General features: G+C 36.2%; 1 protein-coding gene across 1 annotated transcript in view; it reads right to left on the reverse strand.

Moving 5' to 3' along the window:
* The window catches only part of LOC131201287 (deleted in malignant brain tumors 1 protein-like), a 57,202-nt gene that overhangs the window by 20,625 nt on the left and 24,182 nt on the right, over positions 1-12,395 (reverse strand). The window contains exons 9-11 of the mRNA XM_058189105.1: positions 10,721-10,744; positions 8,938-8,961; positions 8,308-8,334 (exon numbers count right to left, since the gene is read on the reverse strand). Coding sequence (XP_058045088.1) covers positions 8,308-8,334; positions 8,938-8,961; positions 10,721-10,744 — 75 coding nt within the window. The remainder of the gene's footprint in view (positions 1-8,307; positions 8,335-8,937; positions 8,962-10,720; positions 10,745-12,395) is intronic.

Here is a 12,395-nt window from a genome sequence, read left to right on the forward strand (position 1 = left end):
CTTTATGTTCTGAAGGAATCACAATGTCTAAAGCCCATAGTTAATTGTTTTGTGAGATGGGGAGATATATAAACCAGACAAACCAATAACAGTGAATTAATCTGAGATGAGACAGAACTGGAATCCTACTCTATAAATTCTCTGTATTAAGGATAATTTTATCAATAATATTTTCTAAACAGTTCTTATTAGAAGCTAACAATTACATTGGTTTTGTTATTCCTATTCATCTGCTAAGAAAAAAGGAGCAAATATTTATGGTCCAAAATCAGTTTCTACTTATAGAAAGAGAAATGAAAATCTGACTTTCCCCCCATTTATTTATTTTTCTTAATGTCTTAAAGTTAAAAAAGCTATAAAAGAAACTGAATTACTCAGTGTTAATCACTACTGCATTGGAGGTCAATATCTGCTTTACCAGTGCTATTTCTCTTCCTAAACTAACACTGTGAAGCTTTCTAAATATCTAATGACATACAGAAGGTTGATTCTCTAAATGAAGTTGAAATATGGTAATAGAAACAATTATAATGTAATTAGATGTGATTTATTTTTTCTACTATGTCACTTTTGTAATAAATCAACTGGGAAGAAAAAAGAGGGCATAAATTAACAACACAAAACTTATATAAAACAGATCATCCAACATCTATAAGATCACTTGGACTGTGATTTCTGAAAATAAGCACCACAAAACGTATTTTATACGTTTATATATAGGACTGAATTGTTTATAATTTATTTTATAAGTTAGATTATAAAAGATAAAAAATGAACACAGGTAGTCCTCGACATACAATAGTTCATTTAGTGACCATTCAAAGTTACAACAGCATGGGAAAAAGTGGCTTATGACCATTAGTCACACTTACAACTATTGCAACATTCTCATGATCACATGATCAAAATTTAGATGCCTTCATATTTATGATGGTTACAGTGGCCTGGGGTCATGTAATCATCTTTTGTGAGCTTCTGACAAGCCACGTCAATGGGGAAATCAGATTCATTTAACAACCATGTTACTAATTTAACAATTGCAGTGATTCACTTAATAACTGTGGCAAGAAAGGTTGGACAATGGAGCAAAACTCACTTAACTGTCTCACTTAGCAACATAAATTTTAGGTTCAATTGTGATTGTAAGTTAAGGACTGCCTGCATACCTAATAGCAGCAAAATAAATCATGTGTAACTAAAGTCAGAAACCATAATTTCATTAGATAATAATACAAAGGATTTAGAGACTAAATATAGAATTTATTCATGGTTTGGGACCTTTCTTCAATTTTATATCTACAATAATTCTGTATGATAGGGAAGACCACAAGACAATGAATGTCCCAAAGTACACTTACTTTGAGTATTTTGATCAAATGAGTACTTAATAATTCCAGGAAACAGCCAAATATATTTGTTTATACCAAGTACACTTCCTCAAAGACAGCATTCCACATGTATTTATCTCAAAAAGTTTATATGCTGCTCTGAGTATTAACAACCCTATTATACATAAACAGGATTAAATTAGCAGAAATGTCAATCTAGTAATAAAAGCATAAAATAAATGCTAATAGTAATCAATAATACTCATAAAAAAGGAAGAATCAAAATCTATATGTCTCTATCTAAAAAGGCCTATGGAAATATTCAAGTTTTTATCATTTTATTAAGTCTCAATAGCTTTGAGAAAGGCAATCCATTGATAGAAAGTCATCCCAGAAATAGCCAGATTTGGAGCCATAAATATCTTTAAATATGACAACCAGGACTGGTAATGAAGGCAGCTCTCAGAATAGTATTATATGGCCAAAGTTAGATGTATCCATAACTACATGAATCTGAGCCTCTGGATTTTGGACTAGTTATAGCTTCCAAGTAGCTCACAAGTGTCAAATGTAAAACACATTGCAATAGTTCACATTGCAGATGAATAAGGTATCAATGATTCTGAGAAGTGCCTTCTGATGCAGGAAATATTATACCTTCTGCACCAGGTGAGGTGGTGAAAGCCCCTCTTGACTGAGCTGCTATTTGCTTTCTCATCAGGAGATATGAATCTAGAAGGCCTTCTAAATTATGAGCCAATTAGTAAGCAAAAGTGGGAGGACAAAACATGGCCTAGAACAGGGCTATCAAATCCCGGCCCGCAGGCTGGATGTGTCACACACTGGCCACACCCACACCCAGTTTAGCGAAGGGGAAAAAAGTCTCAATATGTCACATGATGCCGCCGTGATGTGAGTTTCACACTCCTGGCCTAGAATGAAAAATGGAATATACCTAGCGTTTGATAGTTTCAGAAACTACAGGTACTATATCTTATGGAAGTAAGCCTAAACATGTTCTTCCTTGGCCTTCTCTTAATTACAAGCTTAAAAACCAGTATCGGCTGAATCATCATTTACATTCATGTTTCACAATCATACTGGCTGATAATGTTTACACATATTAAGTATTTATTCATTATTAAGTATAAGTATTAAAGTAACTGAGATTGTGATAAAAATAATTCAAGAAATTAGACATTATTTGTTATTCTTGACAACAACAAGGAGGACTGGGTGCCTGACAGTCTAACCCAAAGGAGGATCGAAAGTATATGTTTGAGGCATTCTCTGTTGTGCTGATTTATTTATTTATTTATTTATTTATTTATTTATTTATTTATTTATTTATTTATTTATTTATTTATTTGTCACAACATTATATATAAGCATAAGCATGAAATAACTATACGATATATAAGCATATATATAATCCTAAGTATTAATAACTATATGAAATTGGATACAATCAAAGGGAACATTTGGACAGGAACGGTAGGCACGCTGGTGCTCTTATGCATGGGGTGAGGTCAACAGTAGATAATTTTTGGTTAAAGCTTTGGGGTTTTGGGAAGAGACCACAGAGTCTGGTAGTGCATTCCAGGCATTAACAACTCTGTTTCTGAAGTCACGTTTTCTGCAGTCAAGACTGGAGCGGTTCACATTAAGCTTAAATCTGTTGTGCTCTCGTGTATCGTTGCAATTGAAGCTGAAGTAGTCTTCAACAGGAAGGACGTTGTAATAGATGATTCTATCAGTTAAGCTCAGGTTATGTCGTAGGTGGCAGAGTTCTAAATTTTCTAAACTCAGGATTTCAAGTCTGGTGCATAAGGTATTTTGTTGTAATTAGAGGAGTGGAGAACTCTTCTTGTAAAATATTTCTGGACACACTCAATTGTATTAATGTCTGAAATGAGGTATGGGTTCCAGACAGGCGAGCTGTATTCAAGAATTGGTCTAGCAAATGTTTTATATGCTCTGGTTAGTAGTTGATGATCTCTGGAGGGCACGGGACAGGGGTTGTTCCTCTGTCCTTGTCCTATTAGATCTGTCAGCGGCTTTTGATACCATCGACCATGGTATCTTGCTGCGACGGTTGGGGGATTTGGGAGTGGGGGGCACCGTTTTTCGGTGGTTCTCCTCCTACCTCTCTGACCGCTCGCAGACGGTGTTGGCAGTGGGGCAGAGGTCAACCACTAGGCACCTCACTTGTGGGATGCCACAGGGGTCGATTCTCTCACCTCTCCTGTTCAACATCTACATGAAGCCGCTGGGAGAGATCATCCGTGGGTTTGGAGTGAGTTGTCAACTGTTCGCCGATGACACTCAGCTGTACATCTCCACCCTGAACCACCCCAACGAAGCCGTTGATGTGATGGAGGCCGTTCGGGTCTGGATGGGGATGAACAGACTTCGACTCAACCCATCCAAGACGGAGTGGCTGTGGATACCAGCGTCCCGGCATAGTCAGCTAATTCTATCACTGACTGTGGGGGGCGAATCGTTAGCCCCCAGGGAATCGGTGCACAACTTAGGCGTTCTCCTGGATGTACAACTGTCTTTAGAAGATCATTTGACGGCCGTCGCCAGGGGAGCTTTTTATCAAGTTCGCCTGATTCGCCAGTTGCGCCCCTTCCTGGATTGGGACTCTCTATGCACAGTCACTCATGCCCTCGTTACTTCCCGCCTTGATTACTGCAATGCTGTCTACATGGGGCTCCCCTTGAAGAGCACCAGGAGGCTCCAACTGGTGCAAAATGCGGCTGCGCAGGGGATAGAGGGAGCATCATGTAGCTCCCATGTAACACCTCTCCTGCGCAGGCTGCATTGGTTGCCGGTGGTCTTCCGGGTGCGATTCAAGGTTTTGGTCATCACCTTTAAAGCGCTCCATGGCATGGGACCGGGATATTTACGGGACCGCCTGCTGCCACCAGTAGCCTCCCATCGACCTGTGCGCTCTCACAGGGAGGGCCTCCTTAGGGTGCTGTTGGCCAAACAATGTCGGCTGGCGGCCCCCAGGGGAAGAGTGTTCTCTGTGGGGGGCCTTGCCCTGTGGAATGAACTATCTGTGGGGCTACGCCTACTCCCTGATCTTTGGACCTTTAAGCGCAAGCTTAAGACTTTCTTCTTTCATCAAGCAGGGCTGGCCTAATGATAAATTTTAATTGAGGGTTTTTAGTGGGGTTTTTTTAGTGGGGTTATTCTATTCTATAATTTTATCTACGTATTTTAAATATTCAGCTCATGGAATTAGATTTTTAATTATATACTGTATTTTAAATTTTTTGTATATGTGTTTTATCTATGCTGTACACCGCCCTGAGTCTTCGGAGAAGGGCGGTATAAAAATTTGAACAATAAATAAATAAATAAATAAATAGTGTAGTATTTCTGGAGAAGAAGCTAAGCATTTTGTACTAAAATGCCCCTATACTAAATCTTAAATATCAACTGTTGCCTATTTCATAATCCCAAAAAGCTACATATAATCTGTAACACCCTTAAGAGCCAATAGAAATAAAACAGAAATACAGGGAAAAAAATGTTGAAAGCTCTTTGAACTGTTTGAAGAGCACTTCATGAATCAAAATTTCCCTCAGGTCCCACTGCCAGAAGCACTGAATCACATATTATGAAATGCTCAGTTCAATCGCCTCATGGGCCTCCCCACATTAACTGACTACATGGGTGTCCACCTTTGATAAGATTGCCACTTAAGGAAAGCTGCAGTACTGGGAGCAACCCCATTTTAGCAGCAATTATTGTAGAAGTATCACCTGTGCAATCACAGTCCTTGTCATACATTTCTTGAAGGCCTTCAGAGAGGTTCTTCTGAGCCTTCTGCAAAATCTAGTGCTTCAATATCTTGAGTATATTCAGAGGGAACTTTTAATTACTTTTCAAAGGAGCTAGATTAAAATATTCAGTATATCTGAAGGCACCAGTTTGGAGAAAGCTGCATAGACAATCCTCACTTAACAACTGAATCAAGACTGGCAATTCCATTGCTAAGCAAAACAGACACTAAATGGGAAATCATGTGACCCTGCCTCTATTTTCTGGCTGTAAAGAGACAAGATTATGCAGTTTCACATCTGCTTTTGTTTATTTCCTAACTACTCTTCCATCTTTGCAACACACTAATGCCTGTTTACCAGAGGTGGGATTCTACCAGTTCGCACTGGTTCGGGTGTATCGGTAGCTCCAATGATCAGCTGAGAGCAAACCGGTTCTCTCCGATGATCAGGTGGGCCTGTCCACCTGCCCCTGCGCTATACTAACCTTTATTTACTGTGTTTGAAGCCCAGCTGATCGGCATGGCAGAGCGGATTGCTGCACCTCAGCTGTTTCAATCACCAGGGCTGAAGTAGAAGGCATGTTTTAGAGCCATTTTTAATTGCACTGCACGCACACTGAGTGCATGAAGCACGCACCCAGTGAACCAGTTGTTACACTGGTTGAACCCCACACTCTGCTTACTGTTTTGTACATATTGAGAACAATGCAATTTGTAAAAGCAACAATAGCATTCTCTATCACATGGCAAAAATAACCCCAAAATGTCTCCCTTTGAACATAATTGCTCAAAACGGGTACTGTGGCCTACCACTTTGCAGTGGGAGAACAGATGAAAACTGAAGAGAAAATGCTAAAACAGGATTGTCACACTTCAAAATGAAAGTAAGCCTTTATAAATTCCATTCTTACTCACATGTGTGATGTTATCCTGCCCTTTTTTGGAACCTCAGCTTTCTTTCCATTCACCAACAAAGTTAAGTGAAGCCCCCAGTTACCAGAAAATGCCCATGCCTGAAATAGATCCTTCTTTGAAGGGAAGGAAATCTTTCAGGAGATTGGAAAACAGATTTCAGTACTATTATAACCAGAAATCAAGAGTGAAGTGTTATTTCCTAATAAATCTCTTTTAGGACCTAAAGGTGTTTGTCATGCTACAACTTTTCTTTCAGGTAGAAGTAAACTCTCTTTCTCTCTTTTTTTTCTTCAAAAATACATGCTAAAGAAGGGCATACAAAAGCAGACACAATTGCTACATCTTCTGCATTTGCTTGGAGAGCACTAAAAAATAAACAGCCAAATGGGACAAATTTTGGCAAATGGGAAGTACATTTGACAAATGGGAAGTATATTTATCCTCAATTTATTTCTTTTGCATTAGTGGAAGTTGTCAATTCTGTCACATACACTTCAGTCAAAAGGATTAGAGTCCATTAGTATAGGACGAACTGTATTATCAAAATGCCTTTCTCTTCCTTAAAAAAAAGTAGTAAAATGTTATCAGTAAGATTGGGGCTTATGAGTGTGAGGTAAAGAAAGCAAATATAAATTACCTATGAGGAAATCCATTGAATAAGTGGACAAAGGAATTAATTGTCAAGAGTGGATTTTGTAATTCAAGTGCGTTATTAAAAATGTCAAGTTACATGAGGTACATGAGGTTTATGTACATGTCTAAAAAAGATGGATTATAATTCTTTCTTCCTCAACCAAGAACATGACTTGTACATAAACTTCATGTACAAGTTCAATGATATTTATGGTATTCTATAATAGTAAATATTTTTGGAGGAAAATGGTCATAAATGGGTATTATTATAGAAAGTATAAGAATCTTTTCAAAAGTATCACTCTGACTTTTTGTGTTCATTGCTTTAATTTCTCTCTAATTAGATTTGCAAGAAGATTGGTGCTTACAACCAGTAATCCGTCTGGACAGGAAAACAATAATTTATGATCCTCAGAGTCATAGTCCAACAATCTTCTTAAAATTTTGAAGTAGTTGGAAATATTGGACATGTATGAGCGACATAGAATACTTAATACTATGGAGTCATAGAGAAGGATTAGTGTTAGGATACAGGACTGGCTCTGGGGCGTTGAGGTCCTTTCCACAAGATTGTATCCTAGACTTTTTCCTACTTATAATCTACAGATGTCATTCCATTGGCAGATACATTTGCACTGCAATGGAAAGATTAAAGATTATACCGGCAGTGCAGTTTTCCACTTACAACCACAGTCAAGCCCAAACTTTCTGTTGCTAAGTGAGACTTTTAAGTGAGTTTGGCTTCATTTTAAGATCGTCCTTGCCGCATTTGTTGAGTGAATCACTGCAGTTATTAAGTTAGTAACGTTGTTAAGTGAAACTGGCTTCCCCATTGACTTGGCTTATCCTGGAGATCACAAGACCCTAAGTCACTGCAACCATCATCAATAGGAGTCAGTTACCAATATAAGAATTTTGATCACATGACCGTGGGGATGCTTCAAAGGTTATAAGTGTGCAAAAAGGTAATTACATTTTTTCAGTACTGGTGTGACTTTGAATGGTCACGAAATGAATAATTGTAAGTCAAGGAGTATCTGTATTCCCCAAGGGGAAGGATTGGGGAAACTTATTATAGAGTTCTTGGATACTATGGTAAACCATGGGCAGTTTCAATAAGTACCTTATTCAGAGAGGATCAGTATCTATGGTGCACCGCAATAGGGATATCACTCCTATCCTCCTTGACTGCTAACCAGATGTTTCAGTCATAGCACAGCCTTTAAAGTTCCTAATTGTCAGGATAGCCCATTGGGACCCCATCCAATAGGCTTGCTTACTTCCTCCAAGGTAAAATCACACAGACGGTAAGAAAGACTGCTAAGTTTATAGCTAAAGTTGTTCAACTAAGAGCTTCCTATCTAGATCAGATTTGGGGTCAACTGTCAAGGGATGATCTTATCTGACTATTTCACTGAATATTTTTTAATAAGTCAATATGCTGCATTATTTAATTATATTTTGTTATTACATCATTAGAGTAAACAGTAAACAATAAACTAAACTAAGCTAGCGATGGGCAGATTATGTTAACTGACATGTCATAGGAAAGGGGAAGTGGATCCTCCCCTGCTTATTGTCCTATTTCCAATTTATGCTGCTCATGAAAATACATTTTAAGTCAATCTTCATTACCTGGCCTATGCGATGTAGTCCTTATAATTGAAAGAGAAATGTTTATGATTGTTTTAATATTTGCCAAGGAAATGAATTGCTGCTGAAAAAACAACAACATTGTGACATCTATTCCTGGAACTCAGTGGTATGTCTATGTGGCACTGCTAGTAAAATAAATAGCAGCAACAGCAAAGACTTTACTGCTATGCTTACAAAAGTTGCTAGCCTGTAACAAATAAATATATGTATATTGTAATTGACTGTCTGTGGTCATGCATCTAATTCTTGAAAGTTGAGTTTTAAAAATACCAGCATAACAAAAAAAAAAAAAAATTACCACAGCATTGTTATTTAAAACATTTAGTGCTAGAAGTACTAATAAATAGTATTTATAAATAAATAAACTAGGAAATGTTAGTGGTCACATGACCATGGGATGCTGCAAGAATTGTAGGTCTTGTTATACTATTTTATCTTATTTTGCTTGATACCTCATTAAACGGTAAACAATAAACTAAACTAAACTAGTGAAGGGCAGATTATGTTAACTGACATGCCATAGGAAAGTAAGGAGATTCTCCCCTCCTTATTGTCTTATTTCCAATTTATGCTGTTCATGAAAATACATTTTAAGTCAGTCTTCATTACCTGGCCAATGCGGTGTAGTCCACCCTGAAAGAGAAAAGTTTATGGTTGTTTTAATATTTGCCAAGGAAATGAATTGCTGCTGAAAAAAAATATTGTGACATCTATTCCTGGAACTCAGTGGCATTGTCTGAGTCATAGACATTGTCAATGTCCATGTGGCATTGCTAGTAAAATAAATAGCAACAACAACAACAATAAAAAATACTTGACTTTACTGCTATGCTTACAAAAGGTGCTAGCCTGTAACAAATAAATATATGTATATTGTAATTGACTATCTGTGGTCATGCATCTAATTCTTGAAAGTTGAGTTTTAAAAATACCAGTATAATAAAAAAACATGACCACAGTATCATTATTTAAAACATTTAGTGCTAGAAGTACTAATAAATGTATTTATAAATAAATAAATTAGGAAACGTTAGTGGTCACATGACCATGGGATGCTGCAAGAGTTGTAGGTCTTGTTATATTATTTTATCTTATTTTGCTTGATACCTCATTAAACGGTAAACAGTAAACTAAACTAAGCTAGTGAAGGGCAGATTATGTTAACTGACATGCCATAGGAAAATGGAAGTGGATCCTCTCCTCCTTATTGCCCTATTTCCAATTTATGTTTTTCGTGAAAATACATTTTAAGTCAATCTTCATTACCTGGCCAATGCGGTGTAGTACTTATCCCTGAAAGAGAAAAGTTTATGATTGTTTTATTTTGTACCAAGGAAATGAATTGCTGCTGAAACAATATATTGTGACATCTATTCCTGGAACTCAGTGGTATGTCTATGTGGCATTTCTATTAAAATAAAAAGCAAAAAAATAAAAAAGGCACTTGACTTTATTGCTATGCTTACAAAAGATGCTAGCCTGTAGCACATAAATATATGTATATAGCTGAATACCTGTGCTCTGCTATGAAACTATATGATCCGGCTTGATAAATTGACACTTACAGCTTGAAAATTAATGAGTAGTTACAATGGCCTCTCCTCTCCCCTTGTCTCCCTCAGCTTTGCCCCACAGAAGCCACTCCTATCCTATCCTCTTCTCTCCCTCAGCCTTGCCCCACAGAAGCCTATCGTATCCTATCTCCTGCTTGCTGCTGTGAAAATAAAACTGAAACTCCTCTCCTCCGCTTGTGTTTTACATTTGGAACAGAGTTCTTTTCAGGTGGGGAGGGGGAGTAGAACTCCTTAGATCAGACCGTGTTAATCATAATATAGGAAATAGTAATGCTCTGATGGTCATTTCAAAAAAAATCCTTTCTTAGTGAGCACCTAGAAGCCAAGAGGAACATATATGGCAATGTTTCAAGTTTGTAGACTTTACAGTTCTGGAGATTTTGTGATGATGCATGAGTGCTATTTTGCTTTTATACTTGTATATATAGATTGTAATTGATTGTCTGAGATCATGCATCTAAATCTTGAAAGTTGAGTTTAAAAACTAGCAGTATAATTTTAAAAAATGATCACAGCATCGTTATTTAAAACATTTAATGCTAGAAGTACTAATAAATTTATTAATAAATAAACAAGGAAATGTTAGTGGTCACATGACCATGAGATGCTGTAAGAGTTGTAGATATTGTTATATTATTTTATCATATTTTGCTCGATATCTCATTAAACGGTAAACAATAAACTAAACTAAGCTAGTGAAGGGCAGATTATGTTAACTGACATGCCATAGGAAAGTGGAAGTGGATCCTCCTCTCCTTATTGCCCTATTTCCAATTTATGCTGTTCGTGAAAATACATTTTAAGTCAGTCTTCATTACCTGGCCAATGCGGTGTAGTCCACCCTGAAAGAGAAAAGTTTATGATTGTTTCAATTTTTTAATATGTAGCAAAGAATGAATTGCTGTTGAAACAATATATCTATTTCTAGGACTTATCGGTATGTTTATATGGCATTGCTAGCAAAATGAAATGCAACGGTTTTTTTTTAAAAAAAGTACTTCACTTTGCTACTATGCTTACAAAAGTTGCTAGCCTGTAACAAATAAATATATGTATATTGTAATTGTCTGTGGTCATGCATCTATTTCTTGAAAGTTGAGTTTAAAAAAATACCAATATAAGTAAAAAAAATGACCACAGCATCATTATTTAAAACATTTAGTGCTAGAAGTACTAATAAATGTATTTATAAATAAATAAACTAGGAAATGTTAGTGGTCACATGACCATGGGATGCTGCAAGAGTTGTAGGTCTTGTTATATTATTTTATCTTATTTTGCTTGATACCTCATTAAATGGTAAACAATAAACTAAACTAAGCTAGTGAAGGGCAGATTATGTTAACTGACATTCCATTGGAAAGTAAGTAGATTCTCCCCTCCTTATTGTCCTATTTCCAATTTATGCTGTTCATGAAAATACATTTTAAGTCAGTCTTCATTACCTGGCCAATGCGGTGTAATCCACCCTGAAAGAGAAAAGTTTATGATAGTTTCAATTTTTTAATATGTCGCAAAGAATGAATTGCTGTTCAAACAATATATCTATTTCTAGGACTTATCAGTATGTTTATATGGCATTGCTAGCAAAATGAAATGCAACATTTAAAAAAAAAAAGTACTTCACTTTGCTACTTACTATGCTTACAAAAGTTACTAGCCTGTAACAAATGAATATAACTGTATTATAAATGATTGTCAGTGGTCTGCATTCTAAACATAGAAAGTCCAGTTAAAATAAATACCAGCATCATTATTTAAAATATTTAGCACGAGAAGCATTAATAATTTAAATTAGAAAATGTTAGCAATCCATGGAACAATATTACAAGATTCTGCTCCCAAAATCTGCAGGAATAACCCTGTTTTAACCACATTTCTAAAAACAAGAAAGTAGAAATATTGGAATAAATGAGATGTGTCTGTTTAAAGAATATCTACCAAGGAAAATTTATTTATTTATTTATTTATTTATTTGATTTCTATACCGCCCTTCTCCCGAAGGACTCAGGGCGGTGTACAGGCAAAAATAAAACAGACAGTACAATATATAATTTAAAAAAATTAAAAATCTTAAAATTAAAAATTTAAAAATTTAAAATTTAAAAATTTAAAAATCTATGTTTATTCTGAATATGCTGTTTACGTGTACAGGAGGCATAAAAATGAATATAAATCAGAAAGCATTTGATTCTTTTTGCTGAAACAAAACTCTTCCTTTGCTCACCTGTCTTTGATTTCTACTTGTTCCATGACATGCATGATTCACTGGGTTGTTTCTTAGATTTCTTGGCTCAAGGGTAAAAAGGGGTTTATAAATTCTGAATGTGGCCCTGGGACATTGCAACCATCATTTTGAATATTGATTTTGAGTTGGGGATTCTGCAGGGGTCATAAGGTGTGCTGTTGTAACTTTGAACTGTCACTAAATGAACTGTTGTATGTTGATAGCTACCTGTACAGATTCGACAGAATTAGAGAGTGAAAAGTTTC

The sequence above is a fragment of the Ahaetulla prasina genome, chromosome 6 (genome assembly GCF_028640845.1).
Source record: "Ahaetulla prasina isolate Xishuangbanna chromosome 6, ASM2864084v1, whole genome shotgun sequence".
Lineage (NCBI taxonomy): Eukaryota > Metazoa > Chordata > Lepidosauria > Squamata > Colubridae > Ahaetulla > Ahaetulla prasina.